At 41.5% G+C, this 25,207-nt stretch overlaps 3 protein-coding genes across 3 annotated transcripts; 2 read left to right on the top strand and 1 right to left on the bottom strand.

Annotated features, from left to right (window-relative positions):
- Nucleotides 1-637: 637 nt before the first annotated feature.
- On the top strand, nt 638-8,232 carry prdm11 (PR domain containing 11; the record flags this gene model as incomplete). The annotated part of the gene is made up of 7 exons (XM_083893636.1): nt 638-762; nt 2,533-2,608; nt 3,487-3,746; nt 3,846-3,913; nt 4,261-4,448; nt 5,407-5,889; nt 6,071-8,232. The coding sequence occupies exons 2-7, from the start codon at nt 2,581-2,583 to the stop codon at nt 8,230-8,232; spliced, it is 3,189 nt and encodes a 1,062-aa protein (XP_083749762.1). The 5' UTR covers nt 638-762; nt 2,533-2,580.
- Nucleotides 8,233-13,160: 4,928 nt separating this feature from the next.
- Nucleotides 13,161-15,525, top strand: cd59b (CD59 molecule (CD59 blood group) b; the record flags this gene model as incomplete). The annotated part of the gene is made up of 3 exons (XM_083893120.1): nt 13,161-13,287; nt 14,456-14,557; nt 15,326-15,525. The coding sequence occupies exons 1-3, from the start codon at nt 13,233-13,235 to the stop codon at nt 15,523-15,525; spliced, it is 357 nt and encodes a 118-aa protein (XP_083749246.1). The 5' UTR covers nt 13,161-13,232.
- Nucleotides 15,526-17,001: 1,476 nt separating this feature from the next.
- Nucleotides 17,002-18,982, bottom strand: kcnj11l (potassium inwardly rectifying channel subfamily J member 11, like; the record flags this gene model as incomplete). Its single annotated transcript, XM_083894057.1, has 5 exons — nt 17,002-17,432; nt 17,510-17,717; nt 18,126-18,395; nt 18,472-18,711; nt 18,824-18,982. The coding sequence occupies 5 exons, from the start codon at nt 18,980-18,982 to the stop codon at nt 17,002-17,004; spliced, it is 1,308 nt and encodes a 435-aa protein (XP_083750183.1).
- Between the last annotated feature and the right edge of the window lie 6,225 nt (nt 18,983-25,207).

Raw genomic sequence — 25,207 nt, 5'->3', positions numbered from 1 at the left:
AGACATGGCTCCTTGAAATTCTTGAAGGTTTTCGCATTTGTAAAAAAAAAAAAATTCAAGGCCCTTGATAGTTTTTGAAAATTTCCTTGAAATCCTTGAACGTTTTTGAAAATCACCTGAAATTGACCCTGTCTTTGTTACTGTCGTCTGTAAGTGTATCTCTGTCCTCTCTAACTGTCTCTCTGACTGTGTCTGTCCATCAGTCCTCTCCAACTGTCTCTCTGAATGTCTCTGTGTCCTCTGTAATTGTCCCCCAGTCCTCTCCAACTGTCTCTGTGTCCTCTGACTGCCTGTCCCTCAGTCCTCTCTAATCACCTATTTGTCCTCTAACTGTCTGTAATTGTCCCTCAGTCCTCTCCATTTGTCCTCTCTGTCTCTCTGAATGTCTGTCCCTCAGTCCTCTGTCTCTCTGTGTCCTCTGTAATTGTCCCTCAGTCCTCTCTAACTGACTCTCTGAATGTCTCTCTGAATGTGTGTCTGACCGGACAGAATAAAATGTTCGCTGTTAACTTTAATTTTTTCCTCACTTGCTTTCTTCCGTCATTTCCTGTGATAAAAAAATAGAAAGGAAAAAAAAAGAATAAAAATGGTGGTCACAGCTCGAGGAGGCGGCGACTGAGTCCTCGGGAAAATTAACGGGAAACTTTGCAGCGTTGAGCCGGGGAACGGTGCTCGGCGCTCGCCCGCCGGGGAAGCGGGAGAGCGACGCTTCAGCCCGGGGAGACGGTCTGTGTGTCCCCGCTGCGTCTCTGCACCAGGTGTGTGTGTGTGTGTGTGTGTGTGTGTGTGTGTGTGTGTGTGTGTGTGTGTGTGTGTGTGTGTGTGTGTGTGTGTGTGTGTGTGTGTGTGTGTGTGTGTCAGTCGCCACTGTGGCCACTGAGAGAAAATGGCTTCCGAAAACTGCGGGCAGATCGCCAGCTGCGAAGCCGAACAGAGGCAGCGTGAGGCGGCCGCTGCTTCTCCTCAGAGCCGCTCCTTCACTCACGACACAACTTTAGTTTTAACGAGTTAAAACCGAGTAGGCTGGTCCGGACTGTACCTCCCCCGCCAAACCTCCCCCGCCTCCGCCAAGAGTGTATGTCTGCAGACCGGAGCCCCTCGTTTCGAGCCCTCCCGTTGCGAGCCCTCCCGATTTGAGCTAAGAATCCACGCCACCAAGGAAAATAATTTTCAAAATAAAAGCTCGCGTCGGGAACCGCTCGTCTGTTGCCATAAACATAAAATGACACTGGTAAATTGTATAAAATGTATTGTTCAACATGAGATGTATGCTCCACACTTTAACCTGCCTGGATATGCCTCAGTAAAGGCCAAAGTGTGGCTGCAGTCTGGAGCCTCTCGTCTCGTGCCAACGAGCTGCAGCTTATTTTATAATTTCAAAATAAAAGCTCGCGTCCGGTATTGTTAATAATTGTGTTTTAAACAAAGGGTAAAAGTAATCATGCTAATACTTATTAGTATATACGTATGAAAAAAATGGAATGGAAAAAATATACAGAACATAAAATGAATAGTAAATAGTGCAAAAAAAATGTATTGTTCAACATCAGATAACCACATCATTGGAAGTAACATAAGAGTCGTGGGAAGTCATTCTTACAGAGAATACAGAATACCGTTTGTGCGTAAAATATCATTTAAAAAATCACATACTATTAGAGTTGGATTAAATTGTTTTATTTATTTTGTGTTTTTATACTGCCAGCCATTTTGGCTTCCAGGAGAACTGGCTGCAGAATCCAGGGTGGGGATCTTCGGAGTAGATTGCAAATAGTAACGCAAATCTGAAAACAAGCTCACAAACTTACCTGTGACTCCGTCATCCTCCCTGTCATCACGAAAGATTAACTTCTTCTTCCTTTTCTTTTGGTTGTCACTATTGCTTAGGTTCGCGAATTGTATTTTGGACTGCGTGTGCTTGCTGTACACTCTGGGTTGTACACGCCCAGGCCTGAGACTGGATGGCTAGCAACGGGAGGGCTCGCAACTGGAGGCTCCGGGCTGCAGCCATACCCGTCTCGCCTCCGCTCTTCCAGATTATCTCGTCAGGGGCGTTTCTAGAGAGTGTGGGGCCCCCGAGCCAAACCACACCCACCATGATTTTCAAACAAATAAAATACAATAATTTTAACGATAATCATATCGATATCACCACAACCACGAGAACCGTCATTATTACCTTTACCTTAATTTTTTTTTTAAAAATTCGTTCCCATGGCTCCTTGAAATCCTCCATTGAAAGTTTTTTGCATTTAAAAAAAATCAAGGCCCTTGAAAGTTTTTGAAAATGAACTAAAATAGACATGGGTCCTTGAAATCCTTGAAAGTTTTTGCATTTAAAAAAAATCAAGGCTCTTGAAAGTTTTTGAAAATGAACTGAAATAGTCATTGGTCTTTGAAATCCATGAAAGTTCAAAAAAAATCAAGGCCCTTGAAAGTTTTTGAACATTTTTGGGTTGTTTGTATTTAGTATATCTGACGTCCGATCCAGATAATGTTTTGTTGTTTTTGTTGTTGTCGTTGTCGTCACAGACGTGAAGTGGACAATGAAAGAGCTTCCTCCACCATCAAGGTTTCATCATGAGTGAACCGTCGCTGGACGTCTGGTGTAAGATATTTCGCACTATTTTATTTTGGTAATAGTGTAACTTAATTCTTGTAATATTGTGATTTTTTTCTTTTACTATCGCAACTTATTTTCTCGTAATATTGACTTGTTTGTTCCTGTCAACATTCTCATGATATTGTGGTTTTATTTAAAATATTTGCAAACCTCTTAAGGAATCATTTTAATAAATAAAACAAAAAATGAACAAAAAGTATCTCTGAATGACTTGAAATTTACCATCATAATAGTCGGCATCGCCCTGAACAAGGATCCTTTGAAAATATTTGCAAACCTCATAAGGAATAATTTTAATGATTTTTTGAAATTCAGGAAATGATCCATTTTCCCTGATGCAGTTTGACAGTGAGCTGACTTTCTTCAAAAAACAAATGTATACATGAACTCTTTTCCTCGCAATTTTTAGGACATTCTTTTATATATTTGTATTGAAACTGTATCCTTGTAATATTACAATTTTTTCTCGTAATATTACTTTTTTTTTAATATTGTGATTTTTACTCATAATATTACGACCTCTTTCATAAAAAATGCAACTTTATTGTTGTGATATTGTGACTTTTTTCTTGAAAAATGACATAGTTTTTCTTATGAAATGTTGACCTTTTTTGTAATATTGCAACTTTATTCTGGTCATTTTTACGACTTTATTTTTGTAAAATTGCAGTTTTATGTCTTGTATTATGGCAACTTTGTGCGTGTAAAATCACAATTTTTTTCTTATAATAATTCGTTTTTTTTCCTCGCAACTTTTATTATATAGTTTTATATATAGTGCAACTTTATTCTTGTCATATTCCAAGAGTGTGAGGATGAAAGCAGAGGAATCAGCTGTAACGTGGTAACGTTTTGTGTCTCAGTCTGTGAGGAGTGTCAGGACTATTTCCAGGAGGAGTGTCCGTCTCACGGCCCCCCCTTCTTTGTACCCGACACACCTGCAGCCCCGGGGTTGGCCAACAGGGCGGTGCTCACGGTCCCGTTGGGCCTCGAGGTCTTCGCCGACGGGGGCGAGGCAGATGTTCGCTGCGTTGATGAAACCATCCCGAAGGGGGCGGTCTTTGGCCCGTACGAGGGAGAGCTGGTGTCCAAGGACAAATCCTCCAGCTCCGTCTCCTGGATTGTGAGTAAAACCCAGTTCAGACCGAGTCCAGGATCGGTTCACGTCCACATTCACAATGAATCTAACCCAGTCTGTTTGTTTTATTTGTTATTTTTCCAGGTTGTTGATTTGAACAACACATATCAGTGCATCGATGGCAGCGATGACACCAAAGCCAACTGGATGAGGTGACCTTTGTTAGAAGAGTCTAGAGTTTGTTGTCATCCACAACGAAGTCCATAGAGGAAGTCGTCGATTTTAGTTCTTGGGGAGACAGATGCTGGTCTGCTGCTGCCTCGTGTGGTCAGTTTTTGACACTAACATAAATTTGAACATAGCATTACAAATGTCGAAGTCACAAAATAACACATTTGAACTTACCGATGGAGGCAGCAGTGGGTCGACAACTTCCTGTCGGCTGTGATCTAAAAAATGTAAATTTTCTCCATGGAGTTTGGTGTGGTTTGAAATCGGTCCTGGATTGAGACGAGGATTAGAGTTCCTTTAATCTCTTCTGGATGTTTCTGACCTGTAGATATGTGCGAACCTCGTCGGAGGAGAGCGACAGGAACCTGGCGGCGTTTCAGCGCGACAAGAGCATCTACTTCAGAGTCAGTCGGAAGCTGACGGCAGGAGACAAGCTGAGGGTTTGGTACAGCGGCGACTATGTCCAGCGGCTTCACAGCGTGTCGCAGAAAAGCATCGACTGTAACCTGAACACAGGTGAGCTGACAGGTGATCTCTTAGGTGCTGAGAGGAAAGATAAACAGGCCCAAATATTCTTAAATCTATTTAAATCTTCTTGTTTTAAGTCAAATTATCTGCTCATTTTTCATGGCTAGAACAGGAAATTTCACTGTGGTGTACAGCACAACTAGACAAAAATGGCCAAAGGGAACTCCATACCTTTTTATGAAGCAATTAAATTTAATGTCACTAGAAAAAAAACAGCCAAATATTTTTACATTTATTCAAATTAAAATTTATTCAAAAACATTTTGGGGCAGAATTTTTTTTTAACCTAGCTTGTAAAATGAGAAGCTGGCCAAAATGTAAGAATTATACTGCAAAAACTGATATCCAAGAACTAGATAAATAAATCAAATTTATCACAAATTTACCCTTTTTTGCTTATTATAATTCTTAGCTTTAAGGTATACATTCGTAAAGTCGGCTTAATCGAGTAAATGAAAAGTAAAATATTCAATTCAAATATTCAACACAACGTTCTTTCAAAGAGTTTTTTTTTTTTTTTTTTTTTATGTTTTAAATTGGCTCAATTTACAAATTCTCGAAAACTTTGCTTATTCATTTAACTGGTTTTTCTTTTTTATTCAAACAGGAAAATCACAATTAATTAAAGAATGTATGGCTTATTTCTAATTTGGCTGTTAAAACTGTTTATTATTATTAGAATTATTATTATTTAGTTTAGTAGATAGAGCTGCATCTGACCTGAATTGCAGCGGCATTTTGACACCAGTTAACATGGCAGTTCTCCAGCAGGTGGTGCTGCTCCCACACCGAGCCAGAGACTGACATTCAAGTCAAAACCTGTGGAACTTTTCAGTGTGGAGATGTTTATGTTTATCAGTTAATGACCTCGACAAATGTAAAATGTGGAAAAATTATGAAAGGGTCACTGTCCTGATGATGACCGAAGAAAACGGTTTTGTTCTAGATGCTGGGAAGCCAGCAGTCCTCCCCAACCTCCCGAGAGAGTTCAAATCTCCCTGCCTTCAGTCAGCCCTGCAGGGTAAACTGTGTCTCGGTAAACAACCCAGCGACGAGTCCGATGGTCAACCCCCTGCCAAGAGAAAGAAGATAGACCTCATCTTCAAAGACGTCCTTGAAGCTTCCCTGGAGGACCCAGGCAGGTCCAGGTTCCAGACGACCCTCCACAGTGAGTGCAAAGTCCCAGGGTCTGGGTTGAGCCTCAACCTGAAGGTGGAGGAAAAAGAGGAGGAGAACCAGGAACCTTCTACCTCGTTCTGCCCCAATTGTGTCAAACTGAAGAAAAGGATTCTGGAGCTGGAGGAAGAGCTTTGCCATCTCAGAGGCGAACAGACAGACACGATTGGTCCATCGATGTCCGAGCAGACAACGCCCCAGCATGATCAGGTCCCACCCCACCCTGAGCAAGGCCCCATTGAAGATTTTCAAGGTAGGTTTTAGAAAGGTTGGACTTTATCAAAGAGCTGTAGTTCTGCGTTAAGTCTTTACGTCACACAGTGTTTTCTCTATTAGCAAACTAGATTTTCTCAAGTTTTTTAAAAAGGAACTGTTGATTTTCGATGAATACTTGCTGATTGAAAAGTAGGAGGATGATTGTATTGTCTTTGCAGGGATGGAGGCTTTGACCCCCACGCCGGTGGTCCTGGACGAGGACGAGCAGGATGTGGACTCGGCTGATGAGTCGATTGCTGCAGATCTTGTCATTTCTCCAGAAGACTCCTCAAAGCTTTCTTCAGGCGGAGGCCGGCGGATTCGTCGCTTCAAGCAGGAGTGGCTCAAAAAATTCTGGTTCCTTCGCTACTCCCCAACCCTGAATGAGATGTGGTGCCACGTTTGCCGCCAGTACACCGTTCAGTCATCTCGAACCTCTGCCTTCATCGTCGGCTCCAAGCAATTCAAGATCCACACGATAAAGCTTCATAGTCAGAGCAACCTCCACAAGAAGTGTCTGCAGCTTTATAAGCTGCGTATGCACCCGGAGAAGACAGAGGAGCTTTGCAAGAACATGATGATGCTGTTCAATGCAGCTTACCACTTGGCCCTGGAGGGACGGCCCTACTCCGACCTCCGTCCACTGGCAGAGCTGCTAAGGAAATGTGAGCTCAAAGTAGTGGATCAGTACATGAATGAAGGAGACTGCCAGATCCTTGTCCACCACATTTCCCGCACTTTAAAAGAAGACCTGGCTGAGAAGATGCGTCTGTCTCCCTTTCTGAGCGTCATCATGGACGCCCAAAATGATGACCTTTTTTCAGACATGGTGGCAGTCTATGTCCAATTCCTAACCAATGAGGGCTCACCCAACACAGAGTTCCTGTCCTTGCAGAGACTGAGCATGGTCAGTGTGGATGGATACCTTCAGGCCATTGATCGTGCCTTTGGGGTCCTTGGCCTCAGGTTTCAGGACTTGCTGGTTGTGGGTCTGGGGGTGGATGGCACCAACATCTCTTCAGCAATGCGAGTTAGTTTGTACTTAGCCGTACAAAAGACCTTTCCCTGGATTCTCTGCCTCCCCATCATGATCCATCGGCCTCATCTTGAAGTGCTGAATGCAATCAGTGGAAAGGAGCTCTCTTGCTTGGAGGACCTGGAAAATAATCTTAAGCAGCTCCTCAGTTTCTACCGCTACTCCCCTCGCATGATGGCCGAGCTCCGATCGACCGCTCCAACGCTGTCAGAGGAGACCGAGTTCCTTGGAGACATCAGAGCCATTCGGTGGATCATAGGAGAACCAAATGTCCTTAATGCACTCATCAAAGATTACCTGGAGGTAGTTGCCCATCTGAAGGAAATCAGCAGTCAGACACAGAGAGCTGACGCTGCAGCCATTGCTCTCACTCTCCTACAGTTCCTCATGGACTATCAGTCAGTGAAACTCATCTACTTCCTCCTGGACATCATAGCAGTTCTGTCAAGGTTAGCCTTTACCTTCCAAGGTGAATACCTGTTAGTGTCACAGGTGGAAGTCAAAATTGAGGAGGCCATTCAGGAGATAGGCCAGCTGGTGGACTGTCCAGGAGAATATCTGCAGGAGTTTGAGGAAAATTTCCGTGAAAGTTTCAATGGCGTTGCGCTTAAGAATTTGCGTGTTGCTGAGTCAAAGTTTCAGTCTATACGAGAAAAGATTTGCAACAAGAGCCAAAGTATCCTGTCTCAGAGGCTGGACCTGCAGAGTCACGTATTTGCCAAAGCCTGCAAGGTAATGGACCTGTCCACCTGGCCGCACAATCGACAGGACCTTCAAACATATGGGGAGGAGGAAATCCAGCTGATACTCAACCATCTGGAGTCCATCCCTCCTGCAGGTCAGGAGGTCTCCCAGGCCAGAACAGAGGCCAGAAGCTGCCTGGTGCTGGAATGGAAGGATCTGAAAGCAGACTACTACAGCATGAATGGTTTCAAAGAGGTCATTGGTCACATCTGCAGGTACAAGCAGCGATTTCCTCTACTGAACCGAATTGGGCAGGTTGTACGGGTCTTACCCACTTCCACAGCCTGCTGCGATAAAGGACGAGGATCGCTACAAAAGATATGCAAGAACAATTGTTCCCGTCTGACCCTGGAACAGATGAATGACCTGCTGATTGTGGCAGTTAACGGTCCACCCATCAGCAGCTTTGATGGGAAGCGAGCGTTGGACGGCTGGTTTGAGGAGAAGTCTGGCAGCAATTACTCTCTGTCCGCTGAGGTGTTGAATAGGATGGCGGCTGTCGATCCGAAGTCGATTTTGCACATCGTTGATGTCAACACAGAGTTCTACCCTGATGTCTAACTGCCACATCCAGTGGTGCATTAGCACTACTGCAAAGAACAAAAACACGAGGCGGAGTACAACTGGATGTGGCCCCCGGTGGATTGGGTCAAATTAAGTGTTCATTAAACCCAAGTAATGGGCGGCAATGGGGGTTGGGTATTTTGCTCCAAAGGTACTCCTGTTTTTCTTGACCTGTTGGGATTCAAACAGCGACCCTTTGGTTACAAGTTCCCTTTCCACTAGGCCATGGGCTGCATCAAGATTCATTTTTCACAAACCCTGCTTCACACATATTGCACAAATTGTATATGTTGTATTTGCTTTTGAGCCAGTTTGAAGGGAACCGTTTTTCTCTTGAATTGATGATTGTGCTTTTATGACTGAACAGAAGATTTTAAAGAAAATCTGCCGTGCCATAATATCATTTGCTGTACTTGTTTAGACGCACACTCCAGCACCTGATATATTCTACAGAGGTGCTGATGCTTTTGTGTTTGAATGTTTCAGTTTTGACCAAAGCTCTGGCTTCAAAGGTTTCCGAAATGCATGAGGATGATCAATTGTTGCTTTAAGCATATTATCGGTAATGAGTCGTATTTTTTATAACTATTACGAATATGTCTTTCTTCTAACAGAACTAAAGGTCAGACAGTGGGTTTGGTACAGTATGGTACGGTTTGGAACGGTAAATCAGTACTTTTCCTTTTTCCTTGGTGGGGTATGCGCTGTAGTGTGATGTTCCAGTGCGATGGTACGCTACACCTACCGTACCATTTTACTCTGGTACCCCAAGGGAAGTGTACCAAAGAATTGAATTGAATTGGTTAGGGGTGGTTATGTTGCTACTATTTCTAAAAATACGTACCATACTGTACCAAACTGGTCCGTTCCACTCGGCGGTGGAGGCTCATATTTACTTTTTGTACAATTTGCTTTGTTCTCTTGAAGTATAGTGTGACATTTTGGAAAATGCACTTGCATGTGTTTTGTTAGCTTGCTAACGTCAGCTGTCCATCACAATGTCATGTGCCGTACTTCATTGTTTATTTACCTCCTAATGTGAATATAATTTACAACATTGTTAATTTTCCCATTCGAACTGAGTTCCCAGCAGTGTCGCCCCCTGTTGGTTATTCAGTATATTCTTATTTCTTGGTTGGAAACCAGAAGGTTGCGTCCATTTCTTGCATTTGGCCCATGGTTTTGTGTTTGCTAAGCTAGCTCTTTAACCCTGAGGCTATCTTTATGCTAAGCTAGGTGTTTCCCCCTTAAGGGTGGAGTAAATAAGTGTATTTTCCAAAATGCTTTTTTCATGTGCATGTGTATTTTATGCATGTGGTTAATAACGTTGATTGTGTGAACTGTTTAATGACTCCAAAAACATTTTACCTACGAATGCTAACATGTAGCATGTCACGCCTTATTTTGTGTGTGTGTGTGTGGTTTTCTGTGAAACAGAAGTTCAAACCGATTGGAATCTGACTCCAGTGATGCTTTAAAGGTCCTGCATGTAAGAATTACTGACACCTAGTGGTGAGACTTGAGAAGTTAACCCTCCTTTTCCCCAAGAGCATCAGGGAACAATCGTGGCCTTCACATACCAGAAAGGATGTAATTCTTTCACGACTCTCTTTGCCATTTCCTCCCTCTTCTTCGTTGGTTTATGCGTTAGGGTAATGTCGCCGGAGCTGTTCTTCTTCATTTGCTCCCGAAATTCAAAATAAATATCCTCCTTTTAATCCTCAAATGATGACATTATTCTTTTATTTTTATTTTAATGCTCACACTGTTTTTCAGTGAATGAATTCATTATCCTCTTGTGAAGATTCCAAGCGTGAGTGTTTGCCTTCGTTTTTCAAAACCATTTATTTTACCGACATATGGAGAACGACGAATGACATAATAATAAATAATAGAATGAGTGAATGAATAAATACAGAAATAAATAAAATCATTAAAAAAAATAAAGGATAAAATAACTGAATTTAATGTATGGTTACATAAATGGATAAACGAATAAATAAATAAATATCAACCATTCAAAACATTGATAAATATATGTATTGAATGTTTTTATGTATTTATTGATTCATGTATTCATTCAATAATTTCTGTATTTATTGATCATTCAATACTGTCTGTATTATTTTATCCATTCATTCATTTCTGTATTAATTATAATTAATTAATTGATTCATTAATGTATTATTTTATTTATTTCTCTATTCATTCATCATTTTTTATTCTTATATTTATTTATTTCAGCATTCATTCATTAATTTCTGTATTCATTAATTCATTCATTAATGTATTCATTCATTTATTTATGTATTTATTCATAAATTTATATTTCTATATTTATTTATTTCAGCATTCATTCATTCATTCATTCATTCATTCTCATATTCACTATTCTTATGTCATTCATCGTCCTCCACACAGTCGCGGCTCCCCTTCGTGAATATTTAAACTTACTGTTTTACATTCAACGTCCCAAACTTTGAAGCTGTCCTCAAACCTCCATTCACGCGTGGGGGAAAATAAAGACTGCGCTGGGTTCAACAAAAACTCTGCGTCCGTTCACAGTCAAATCTGCAGGAGGACGGGAAGGAACTGACAGGACGTTGGCTGCTGCCCACAGTTTTTCTCAAGCACAGAAACAACATTTAAAGACAAAGTTCAATGGGGGGGGGGGGTCATTTGCCATGGGAATATTACACAAGTGCAATACACGACTACGTGCTTTATTTCACCGTTGAACACACTTTTCTTACTGGAAACCTTGTAGATCGCTTAGTTTTCCCACACCAAAGTCCATCGAGAAAATCAGCGATTTTAGCTCGCAGGGAACACAGGAGCAGCTGGTCTACTGCTGCCTCCTGTGGTCACTTTGTGTCACTGACGTAAACCAGAATGAACGTTATCAAACACAGAATCACAATAATACCACATCTGAACTTAGTGATGGAGGCAGCAGTGGATCAACAGCTCCTGTGTTGTGGTGTTAAAATCACTGATGTTCTCTATGTGGTTTGGTGAGGGAGAGTGAGTGCTTTTACAAAGTCACAGCTTCCCGTCAGAAAAAGTTTGTTTAACAGCGAGATAAAGCGTGCAGTCCTCGATTTTAATTCACTGGGCCTTTTGTTAAGTGGCTAATGTTTGTTTTCCCTGCTGAATGAATGAGTGAATGAATGAGTGAATGAACCGTGCCATGACACTTGATCTCTGTTTATCTGCGTTTTTGTATAAAACAAGGGGATAGAAAATAAGTTTTAGTGTCAGCGTTTGTCCTCTGTCTCGTCTCATTAATCGTCCTCTGTTCACTGCAGTGAAGACGTTAAGACCAGAGTCTTCACTGGGCAGCTGGACGTATACAGACGCTGCTGTGTGTGTGTGTGTGTGTGTGTGTGTGTGTGTGTGTGTGTGTGTGTGTGTGTGGGACCTTCCTGTCTGTCACTCCCTGGGACTGATGGATGTCACCACACACGTGTCCTCACAGAGACGTGTCCTCTTTGCTCATTATATCATTCTTTATGTGAGATGCTGAACTGTCCTTATCCATCATGTTCTACTTACTACAACTACTACTAATCTAATTATAATTCCAAATTCTCCTTATAGTTCCAACATCTACTTGTACTTCCAAGCCGATTTATAATCCCAAAATCTACTTATAATTCCAAATTCTACTAATAATTCCAAAATCTACTAATAATTCCAAAATCTACTTATAATTCCAAATTCTACTTATAATTCCAAAATCTACTTAAAATTCCAAATTCTACTAATAATTCCAAAATCTACTTATAATTCCAAAATCTACTTATAATTCCAAATTCTAATAATAATTCCAAATTCTACTAATAATTCCAAAATCTACTTATAATTCCAAAATCTACTTATAATTCCAAATTCTACTAATAATTCCAAAATCTACTTATAATTCCAAATTCTACTAATAATTCCAAAATTTACTTATAATTCCAAATTCTACTTATAATTCCAAAATCTTAAAATTCCAAAATCTACTAATAATTCCAAAATCTACTTATAATTCCAAAATCTACTTATAATTCCAAATTCTAATAATAATTCCAAATTCTACTAATAATTCCAAAATCTACTTATAATTCCAAAATCTACTTATAATTCCAAATTCTACTAATAATTCCAAAATCTACTTATAATTCCAAATTCTACTAATAATTCCAAGTTCTACTTATAATTCCAAAATCTACCTAAAATTCCAAAATCTACTAATAATTCCAAAATCTACTTATAATTCCAAAATCTACTTATAATTCCAAATTCTACTAATAATTCCAAATTCTAGTAATAATTCCAATATCTACTTATAATTCCAAGTTCTATTTATAATTCCAAATTCTACTTATAATTCCAAAATCTACTTATAATTCCAAATTGTACTAATAATTCCAAATTCTACTAATAATTCCAAAATGTATTAATAATTCGAAATTCTACTTAGAATTCCAAAATCTACTAATAATTCCAAAAAGAGTCATGGACGTGACATCCGACACAAGAATCAAAGTGAACAATGCTGAACTGTAGATTAAAGTTAAAGATACTTAAAAATCCTGAAAATATTATCGTTAATCTGTTACACACACATATATATATACACACACATATATGTGTGTAACAGATTAACGATAATATTTTGTGTGTGTATATATATGTGTGTGTGTGTATATACTGTCTAAATATTGTCCATCAGCTCTGATTGCTGAAGATGACAACAAGTTGAAGTGCATGAAGAGTGTAGTCATAACTCGGCCCACAGTGATTTTTTTGACCACACGAGGAGGAGGACATTTGTCCAGACAGTGTGTCTTTGTGGACGCCGGGACAAAGAGCTGCTCTCAGTGCAGTCTGCTGCTGTCAGACACAGAGGGTGGAGGTCGCACACACACTCACACACACTCTGTCTCTGCTGCTGCTCTGACCCGACTCCGTCCCTCCATCTGGTTTCCCTCCACACTCATCTCAGAGACATGTCGCGCTGCCTCGGACTCGTCCTGCTCCTCTGCTGTGGGACATTTCACCTGGGTGAGTGGACACGTCTGGAAGACATAAAAAATGTCATTTAAAAATGGAAATAATGCTGTTAAAAAACAAGTATCTGTTTTAACGCTTTAAAATAATATGGAAAATATTATCTACTATATTACTAGTAATACTGGTGATGCTGTAGTGTTTTGGTATGTGTTGTTGTTTACTCTCAATTAAATTTTTTAAACCAACACATCCCTTAAATTTGACAATTTTGTACAATATTGACTCATTTGGCCGTTTGAATATTTCAAGGTGCCATTTGTAAAAAATGTGGCCAAAAACGGTTACTACATTCAAATTCTAAATACCGAGGTCTTTTCGGTTTGTTTTCTGATGTAACTGGCAACCCGTGGTTGCTCGGCAGCTGAGACTCTACTGACTGCAGTGATTGGTAGATGGCGGTAGGTGGCGCCACATGCCAAAACATGATTTGAAAACATAAACATGATTTGCAGTCTGCAAAATATTTTTTTTAATGCAAATATTTTGTCTGTACTGTTGTTGTTGGTGAGTTCAGTTTGTTATATGAACATTATTCCTGAGTCTCTGTGACATATTAGGAGGATTTTATGGCCAGTTGCTTTGGATTTATTACATAATGAACCTTTAATATTTTGGTTCCCAGTGTTTAATTGCATGGAAATATATTGGCCCTTAGCCGAATTGACTTGCCTGCTGCCTTCTTGAGTAGAGTTGGTGTCACTTTGTAAACCGTGTGCACTCCCACACCAAAGTCCATAGAGAAAATCAACCATTTTACACCACAGTAAAACAGGCGGTTTTGGATCCACCGCTGCCTCCATCATTAAGTCCAAATGTGTTCTGAATTCATATTCAGATTTACCTCAGTGACACAAACTTACCACAGGAGGGTGCAGTAAACCAGCAGCTCCTGTGTCTGTGTGAGCTAAAATCATCGATTTTCTCTATGGGCTTTGGTGTGGGAGAGTAAAAACAGACTCTGATGGAAATGTCTTTAAAGCTGTGAGATTTAATACATTCTTAGGTCATCATATAGGCTTCAAAAAGGTGCACATTCTATTATTTTTCAGTGGCTAAAATCTGTTTTTACACACGTTCCTGTTCTGTCTGTTTGTGTCTTCAGACTTTTAATGAACCGGATAAACATTAAGCACTTCTGACTGTTGCTCTTTTTGTCCAGCGTCTGCACTACGCTGCTACAAGTGCTCGGATTATACCGGCCGCTGTCAGAACGTCCAGGAGTGCACGTATGAGGACTCCTGTATATCTCTGAGTGAGAGAGGTGAGTGATGACACAAATCTACTTATAATTCATAAATCTACTTATAGTTCCAAAATCTACTTATAGTTCCAATATCGGCTTAATTCCAAAATCTACTTATAGTTCCAATATCGGCTTAATTCCAATATCGACTTATAGTTACGAAATCTACGAATAGTTCCAAAATCTACTTATTGTTCCATAATCCAGTGTTTTTCAACCAGTGTGCCGTGAGAGATTGTCAGGTGTGCCGTGGGAAATTATCCAATTTCACCTACTTGGTCTAAAAACATTTTTTGAAAACAAATAATTAATTATCTGCAAATAATATGGATATAAATATTCAAGACACTTTGATAAGAATGACTAAATTGTTAATATAGGCTACAGAGTATCATTTTTTTTAAACATTCTTGTTTGATGGTGTGCCTCGTGATTTTTTCAATGGAAAAAATGTACCTTGGCTCAAAAAAGGTCGAAAAACACTGCCATAATCTACTAATAGTTCCAAAATCTACTTATAGTTCTGAAATCTACTTAATTCCAAAATCTACTTAAAGTTCCGAAATCTACTTAATTCCAAAATCTACTTATTGTTCCGAAATCTACTAATAGTTCCGAAATAAGTCATTGCGACCGAGGGCCTATTTAGTTAGAGACGTCATCAACCTGAACCCGACAACACTTAATTTTTTTATCCGAGTCCAGTAAATTCCCGACACAGTTGGAGTTAAGTGAAAGTTCACTAACGTCGGTGCTTGGCCTCACGTGTGTGCTCTCTCTCTCCAGGTGGGAAGACCATCCGTCAGTGCATCCGCTACACGGACTGCGATAACTCGCGTCTCAGCCAGATGTTTCCCGCCATCTCCGGCTTCACGTACCGCTGCTGCAGCAGCAACCTGTGCAACTCCAGCGGCGCCGTCACCATAGCGACGCCGGTCCTGGCACTGCTGGGCTCCCTGCTGAGTGTTCTGTGGTGTTGGGTGTGAAGCTTTTTGGATCATTACTGACATTTTTTTTTTACTATTATAATGATTATTCTTTCATTCATTCAGTTTTTTTTTTTTTAAGTTAACATGAGCTAAACTGTGTGTGTTTGTGTCGCCTGAGGCACTTCCTTTTTCTCCGGTCAGGTTTTGAAAGTCACAAGAGATTTAAGTTGATCTGCTTTTGCTCATTTTCATTTTCATACTTTTTGTCATATCAGTTTAACAACGAAAACAAATAAAACGTTACAGTATGTGTTTTTGACATTGTGGTGGCTGTTTTTAATGTCACTGACGCTAAGACTGGTATTGTTTATGCTAAGCTACCTGCCCCCCACCGGGGCTAAAGACTAAGAAAAAGCCTAAGACTTCTCCTACACCGTCATCTCGTGTTCTCTTCTACTGAAGTTAGCATGCTAACAGCTAGCCTATGCTCCCATCAAGATGACGCTAGCTCAGCTAACCTTTAATACAAAACATCGCAGAAAGCTGATTCATTATATCCATTTATATATAATCACAAAAACGTAACTATCTATTTCTTTGGGTGTTTTCCTCTGTCGATCGCATTATCGCTAGCTGTCATCACCCAGCTACTCTGTTCTCTCAGTGAACCACTTGTAGGGAATTTGAATGTTGCTAAGTTTGCTAGTAAAATGCTAAGCTAACATAGAGCAGATAAGAAAAGCTCAGTGATTAATTCGTCTGTGAATACTTTCTCGTGCTAAAGTGCTAATGCGTTAAGATGCTCACGTCAGACTGCAGCTAACAGTAATACTCATTTTTGTTTTGCGTACTTCCTGTAAAAATGCAGAAGTATCTAAGTGAAGTAAAACCACGCAGACAATAAAAAAGATACTATAAAATACATTTACTTAAATAACAAGTTAAATAAAATATTACACAACAAATAAAAACTATAGGAACACAACAACAGGGAAAGAGGTAGAGAGTACAGACAAATCCACAGACTCTGGGTCAGTGATAACGAAGTAAAATAAAAAGTTGTTAATTTAATCATTAACTATTATCACGCTTCATACACGCGCACATTGAGGACATTTCTGAAATGTCTCTTCTTTGTATTGTCCATGATAGCAATATGTCAATATGTTCTTAAAGGGGTGTCTCATTTCGTAATCCAGTATAACTCAGTTCCATGTGGCACGGGTCCGGATAGGGGTAAAAATAAGAACTGGTATTGGGCTAAAACCTCTGAACTATGCTTAACTTTGGCCATAGGTTACATGGCCATAGGTTACATGGAGACAATCTGATCGACTGATTATCGCAATTTGTGCTACGAAGCTGTTTCCATGGTTTCACTTGATGGTAAGAATTGGGATTGGACCAATGAGCTGGTCATTCCTAAAACCACTCTTCAAAAAACATGAACTATCCCTTTAACTGAGGCCATAAGTTACGTGGATACAATTGGATCGGTAAATTGTCTGATAATCGCAATTTGTTTCCATGTTTTCACTCGCTCGTGTCTCCCAGTCCGTCCTCTTCGATCTGTCGTCCAATCACCTCCAGCTGCACCGTCTTCTTCTGTCCTTTCTGCTCCACCTCTTTCTCCTCTTCTTCTGATTGGGCGTACCAGGGTTGAGGGGCGGAGCCATCGCAGGCCCGGCCTCCTCTGCGGAACCCTCCCCTGCCGGCTCTGACCAAACCCCACCCCTGCAGATGGGTGTCGGATCTCCTCTCCTGGACGCCTCTGGTCTGGTCCAGCTCTTTGGCGCTGAGCGACGACATCCGTACAGGAACGGTGTTCCCGAACTTTGAGTAGTCAACGCAGTAGCGAGCGTCCTCCTCTGTTATGATGGAGACGAATCTCCTCCCCCACAGGATCTCCTCTGGAACGTATGAGGTGCGAGCCTGCATGGTGATCCCCGTCGTCTCCACCACACCTGAGGAAAAGAGAAGAGAAGAGTTGTGTCCACACACGGACCTTCTCAGAAAGTCCACATGAAATCTCGCTCCTGACCTTCCAGGATGACGATGATCTCCAGGTCCTCGGACGCCAGTGTCTGGGCGGAGAGCTCGTACAGGGGGCTTCCTCTCTCCATGGTGTGGCTGATGATCAGAGGAGAAACCAGGAAGATGCCGTTGCTCCTCAGAGGGTTCTCCACCTGGATGTCCAGCTGACAAACCGGGATCACCTCACCCTCCGACGTCACCGTCCGCCGGATCACCTGGACACAAGACAACAGCAATTATTGACAACACAAACTGATGCTATTTGCTTGTTCTATCTCTTTGTGGTTCTTTTGAATCTTCATGGTTCTTCTGAATCTTTGTGGTGTGTTCAATCATCTTGGTTCTTTTGAATCTTCTTGATGCTTTTGTATTTTAGTGGTGCTTAGAATTATCTTGGTTATTTTGTATCTTTGTAGTTGTTTTGGCTTCATCGTAGTTGTTTTGTCTTTGTGGTTCTTTTGACTCTTTGGTGTCTTTTTGTATCTATGCATTTGTTATATCTCTGTGGTTTGATTGTATCTTAGTGGTTGTTTTGAATCTTGGTGGTTCTTTTGTATCTTTGTATCCTCGTGGTTGTTTCGCGGCCTTCGTTGTTGTTTTGTGTCCCTGTGGTCACGTGATACCTGCAGTTGGACGGTGGCAGAGATGATCATACTTTTCCTCAGGTCTCCGACTCGGAACATGAACGTCGGTCGCCCGTTTCGTGGAGCGATGACGGCGTTTCTGGAGAAGATGAGCGTCTCCGCTCTGCGGTTGGCCTGAGCCGTCTTCATGAAAACGCAGCCGAGCATCACCGCGTTGATGATGAGCCCCAGGATGTTCTGGATGATCAGCACCGTGATGGCCAGAGGACACTCCTCTGTCACCATCCTGCCACCAAACCCGATGGTCACCTGCAGGGGGCAGCAGCACACGGGTGAAACCACTGCTGCTCCCACACGAGGCAGTGACACGACAAGCAGCTCTCACCTGGACTTCGATGGAGAAGAGGAAGGCGGAGGTGAAGGAGTGGATGGCGGTAACGCAGGGTTCGGGGCCCGGCTCGCCGTTGGGGTCGCGGGGCTCCAGGTCTCCGTGGGAAAAAGCCAGGAGCCACCAGATCATAGCGAAGAGCATCCAGGAGCAGATGAAGGCCGAGGTGAAGATGAGGAGCGAGTGCTGCCACTTCAGGTCCACCATGGTGGTGAAGACGTCCTGCAGGAACCGGCCCTGAAACGCAGCAGGAGGACGAAGGTGAACACACCAGAGAAATACAGTTATTAGTCAACTAAACCAGTATCAGTAGTGAAGGCAGGTGTGCGAGAAGTGATGCTACGTCTACCTGCTCCCTGATGTTCTTGTGAGCCACGTTGCAGGAGCCAGTCTTAGTGATGAAGCGGGCTCTCTGGGATCTGGAGCGGCTGCGGTTCGGCTGGTTCTGGTCCTCAGCCAGACGGGTCAGCAGGAACCCGTCCGGCAGGAGGCCCTTCCTGGCCAACATGATGCTGATTATGGAGCTGCTGTACACTGATACACACACCCACACACACACCATATTTAAATTAGACACTGATATCATGTTAGTAATATCACATAGTGGATGTAGCTTGTGGATCTTAGTGTTCCATATTACACTCTTAGAAATAAAAGTACTAAGTAGAACCATATAAGGTTCTTCGGCTTGTCCTCATAGGAGAACCCTTTTTGGCTCCAGGTAGAACCTTTTTTAAAAAGGTTCTACCTGGAACCATTTTAAAACCCTTTCTTCGGGAAAGGGTTTTTCATAAGCAAATGGTTCCAGGTAGAACCTCAGCCCTTGTAGAAGGACCCTTTTGGAACCCTTATTTCTAAGAGTGTACAATCTTAACTTACAATATTATGTTTTATAAAATGTAGCTTCCCATACCATCATTTATCTTGTCTTCTTGTAGTGTAGCATGTTGTTTTGTATTGTATTGTATTGTTTATTATAATAATAATAATAATAATAATAATAATGCTGTACTTTACCTTACCATAATTTATCTTAACTTATCGTATTATTTCAGATCGTACCATAACATCCATTACCCACATACCATAATGTATTTTAAGGTACTGTAGGATAGCAGATTGTATTGTTTCATATCGTGACTTATCTTCTTAACTTATATATATAATTTTGTATCGTACTTTAACTTAACCATAATTTATCTTGTCATAACGTACAATATTGTATATCCATATATCTTACTGTATCTTATTGTATCTAACCGTACCCTTATCTTATCTTGAAAAGATTATATCAGTATAGACTATGCAGTATAGTATATACAGTATGTTTATTTATTACAGAGACGTTGTCATGACAACTCCCTGTGTCATTTATATACATACATGATACAGTCCATATTCACTGTATTATCACTGTCACATTTTGTATGATCAGAATAATAATAACAATAATGAAGTGATGACAAAAACAAATCACAGCAGTGAAATAAATAAACGCAACATTGAGTGAAGGTTACAGTAAAAACCTTTTTTTTTATTTTTAAAAACGTCCACGTCTATAAAAAACAACAACAACAACAACACGGAAACGTTACCTGTCAATGAAACGGACACAAGGGTGCTTCAGATCAAATATTACCTGAACGTGTCGCTTTTTATGATTCTTGGAAATCAGGTCGACGAGAGACAGAAGACGATGTCCATCATCGCAGCATCAGGATGTCCCCGACGACAGGACACATACACACACACACACACACACACCGGTCACCTCCTTCACAATAAAACACCTTCGTAATTCATCTCATTATTGATTTCAACACTGTTTTTGGACGTCTTTATTATTTGTACTTGAACTATATTTATTGAACGTTCACAATTAAAGGTACAGTGCTTAAAACGCAGCAGCAATTAATCGGTGAAGTTTCATGTTAGCGAACCAATGTAGCCTTCAGTTAGCATCACAGGGCGTTTATTTTGACCTTAGTCTGACCCTCGTTATTTTATGTTAATTTGGTGATTGTATTTTATCTTAAATGTCTGTTTTAATATTAGGACAACTTTTTTTTTTAAGTATGATTTTTAATTTAATTATGGTCGTTTTGTTTCTCTTGTTGCTTGTTTTTGTTTACATTAGTCAAATTACGTTTTATTCAATGTGTATTTGTGAATCGTCTGCACAAAGCTTTTGCTCTAGAAGTGTGATAGGAAAAGTTTCCTTTTGACTTTTATTCTGAAATCAGAGTGAAGCAGGTTCCGGTGCTGTGTGGGCTGAACTTGTTGACCTGCAGGAAGGTGAGCCCCTCATCGGCTGCCTGTAGGGGGCGACAGAGGAGCGCGTACCCCTATAAAACAGACATTTTTGTTTTGTGTGTTTTAGATATTATTATTGTTATAAATTATCTTCTGTGTCACGTCCTTTAAATTGAGTTATCACTAAATAATATTGGGTTAATAATTATAATAATAATGATGTATAAAAAGTAAATACAAAGATGTCTTGCACCATTGATGTTGCACTTTTATCTTTATTTGACCTTTATATTTTAACTAACTGCCATAGTTCTTGTCCCTGTGATGAAAAACAACCCAAAAATACATCAAATAAATACAGTATAATTATAAACGCGACAAATAAAACACATAATCAGAGAAACAACAGTGACAGTGATCTGTTATAAATATGTTAAAAAAATATGTAATATATGTAATATAACAAAAAATATGTTATTAAAATATATGACTAGTTTTTCTATTTATATATGTTTGTTCTTATGTTGTGCTAATTTTATGTGAAAAAAAAAGTGTAGTTAGTATATTTAAAAAAAAATTAGGTCGGTATTCTGACTTTTTTTTGTCATACAGAAGCCGTTGTATCAAACTGACCTGCAGGTGGCAGCACCGCCCTGTCAGTGATCATTCACGGCCGAAGATTAGAAGAGAAAGAAGAAGAAGAAGCGGAAGCAACAACAAGCATCAAGATGGCGAACGCCTACAGAAGTATGTGACATAAACTCAACTTTACACGTTTATTTTTAACCGTTTATTTGTCATCTGGGAACGTTGGTGTTTCACGTCGTTATAAATGTTACAGACGCTTAATTTCATGCATTAAAAACGTTCGTTATTAGGCGTTTTGTTTTTGTTTTTGTCGGCGGCGAGAGAAGCTTCCGACTCTCCATCCTTAACCTGACTTATACCATCTTAACCCGACTCTTACTATTTCGACTTAAACTCAGTGTAGCATTAGCTTGTAGCCCGACTCCTCCTTAACCTCACCAAAACCATTTAAATCTGACTCAAACAAGCCCTAACACGGGGTTCTACTGCAACTCTTTAATTTGACAAAAATGATGGCGTAGTCGGTGGACTGATGTGATGTTGCCCTTTTATTTAGCCGGCCAAGGTGCACACAGTGAGAAAAATATTTACAAGTGGAAAACAAAAATATGGAAAATGTCCAAAAATGCTGTTAACCAAAAATATATATAATAGTAACTCAGCACAGGGTTTCAAAAGAAGTCCAAGTCCAAATCAAAACAGTTATGAAAGCAATGTAAGCAAACCAGTGTTACCTCCTCTGTAACCTAACAAAAAACACCCCCGGTGGGAGTTAGACCTCACTTTATATAGGTCCTATGCCCCTCCCATCCAAACACAAATTATCCCCAAAATCCTATTAAACTAACACAAGCATGATTATTTCATCAAACAATCAAAATTAACATAAACCAAAATATTTCCTAAATTAACAATCCCATAATAATTGTTGTCCCCACCTTTAATAACCTATATTAACAGATCATTAACAAAACTACAAACAATTGTGACGTCACGCAAAGCGCCCCGCCAACGGCGTCATATAAGTGCGCCGCTGACGTAAACAATGTTTGAATGCTGTTCGACGAAAGGAGGATGAAAAAGTAAGCACTTGCCAGTACCCTTTGCACAGGTCCAAGGTGGTGATGTATTTGGCTGCTCCAATCTTCTCAAGTAGATCGTCAATCCTTGGCATAGGGTAGGCATCAAACTCAGAAATTGCATTAAGCTTCCTAAAGTCAATGCATATCCGCAGCGATCCATCTTTCTTGGACACAATGACCACTGGACTGCACCACTCTGAGTTGGATGGCTCAATCACCTGGAGTCTCAGCATCTCCTCCACCTCCTGTTGTAATTTTCCCACCAGATGCTGTGGAACCCGGTAGGGACACTTGCGTATGGGTTGTCCATCCTTAAGGCGGATGGCATGTTCAACCAATGTCGTTTTCCCAGGGTTGGCAGCGAACAAGGTAGGGGTATCCTTGAAAACCTGGAGGAGTTGGGCTGCTTGTTACTGATCCAGATGAGTCAGTACCAGAGGGGCAGATGTTGCCAGGGTTTCCAGTTCTATGTCAGGCTCTTCTTCTGACTCCACCTTCCTTACCATGAGTACCTGGCTGGAAATGGAGACTGGCCGCTCCTTCCACTCCTTCAGAAGGTTGATATGGTACTTTTGCCTTGGCTTCTTCTTCTCAGGATGATGTACCTCGTATGTGACTGGGCCCATCTTCCGTGTAAGGACATATGGGCCTTGCCATTTGGCCAAAAGTTTGTTATTAGATGATGGCAGAAGCAGCAAGACTTTCTGGCCTGGCTGGAACTCCCGGTGTCGAGCCTGTTGGTCGTACCAGGTCTTTTGATGCTTCTGCGCCGCTGACAGGTTGATCTCAGCCTCCTCCTGGTATCTGGCCAACCGCTCCCTTATTTCCAGCACGTACTGCACAACCCCTTTCTCATGCAAGTTGGAAGATGGGGCCTCCCAGTGCTTCCGGAGCAGGTCCATTGGCCCCTGGCCGTCCCAACCATACAGCAGTTCAAACGGGGAGAAGCCAGTTGATGCCTGGGGAACCTCACGGTAGGCGAAGAGGAGGAAGGGCAGTCAGCGGTCCCAATCTTTGCCTGTGTCATCTACAAACTTTTGCAGCATCCTCTTCAAAGTCTGGTTAAAACATTCCACCAGTCCGTCCGTTTGTGGGTGATATGGTGTGGTTTTGATAGGTGAGATACCAAGCTGTTTGTAAAATAGCTGTCACAACTTGGAGGTGAAGTTAGTCCCTTGATCGGTCAGGACTTCATCTGGGATCCCCACCCTTGAGAAGAGCTGCACCAGGGCTTGCAGTACAGCTGGTGCAGTGATGAAGCGTAGGGGAAAAGCTTCAGGGAAGCGGGTAGCATAGTCACACACCACCAAAATGTATTGGTGACCACCACTGCTTTTCAGCAAAGGACCCATAATGTCCATGGCGATTCTACGGAATGGAATTGATATGACCGGAAGTGGTTGCAGAAATGCCCTATCAGATTTACGGGTAGTGCATGATTTCTGACATGTAGGGCATGTGGCGCAGTATTTCTGAATATCATTGTGCATGGAGGGCCAGTAAAAACGTGAACTGATTCGCAGATATGTTTTGTGGCGGCCAAGATGCCCAGCCCATGGTACTGAATGTGCAAGGTGCATGATGAGGTCTCTACATTGGGCCGGGACTACTAGACGTTTGTGATCATTGTCAATTGTATACAACACCCCATCATCAATAATTAATTTTTCCCCCACACCATTCCATTTGTTACCTTGGCAAAAATATTTTTTAGAGTGTCATCTCCACTTTGCAACACAGAAATATTTTCAGGCACATCCCACATTGCACTAGACAACAGATTTTTGCTTTCAGGCACGTCTGATCTTAGCTGTTTTTCAAAGCGTCGTTGACGCCTGGATTTTGTTAGGCCTTTTGTGCCACCCTCAAACAAACTATTGTCAAAGTCTGAGAGAGGTTGGACATCAGTGACCTCAGCTTTTGGATCTGGAGTACCACCCTCACACAGACAATCTGTGTGAGGGTTAGAGTCTGTGAGTAGTGGGGTACCAGCCTTTGCCTGGGCTTGGGTAACTACCGGGCAAGTAACATTCCCATCAACAACACACTTTTCCCCAGAGTCCATCTTAACTGACATTTCCGTTTCCATCAATAAGTCCAAAAGAACTGGTAGGTCCCACCCCAGCAGGACATCCACTGGTAATTTCTCCACCACCCCAGCATTCAACATGTAAGGTTGTTTATCAATATTAACAGTCAAATCTGCCGTAGGGTATTTATGTTCATCCCCATGTACGCACATAATGTCCACAGTTCTGGTGTAATCACAGCTGGCTAATGGTACGAGATGTCGCCTTATACACAAGGTGAAGCTCCCACTGTCCGACAGGGATGTTACTTGTTGACCATTAATGACAACAGTTTTATACCTTTGAAGTCTTCCTTCCCCAGAAGTCTCTAGTGGAGCCTCCAACCGTGGTGCATAACAAGCGCCGGTGACCTTAGCTTTGCGTATGGGGCACACAGAAGCTTTGTGGCCTGGCTGCTGGCAGTAATAACAAACAAGGCTCTTACCAGCTGCCAGATGTGCTATGGCTTGGTTGGTGTTACCAAGTCCCAAAGGACTCTCCCTCTTGGCGTGTCTGGGTGGTAGTGGCAGAAGTGCTGGTCTGGGCGCTGCACTCTGTCGTGTAGGTGGACCTCCTCTGCGGGCGTTGAGGTATTGTAGGCCCAGTTTTGCAGCTGCGAGACCGTCTGTTGGCTCATGCTCCTTCACCCATGTTCTCACTTCCGATGGTAGCACGCAGAGTAGCTGCTCCAGGATGATAGCCTCGCCAACCTCCTCCTTGGTGCGCTGCTCCGGTCGGATC

Source organism: Microchirus variegatus, assembly GCF_963457635.1.
Source record: "Microchirus variegatus genome assembly, chromosome: 8".
Lineage (NCBI taxonomy): Eukaryota > Metazoa > Chordata > Actinopteri > Pleuronectiformes > Soleidae > Microchirus > Microchirus variegatus.
Note: the sequence above shows the minus strand (reverse complement) of the source record. Positions and strands in the feature narration are given on the sequence as shown.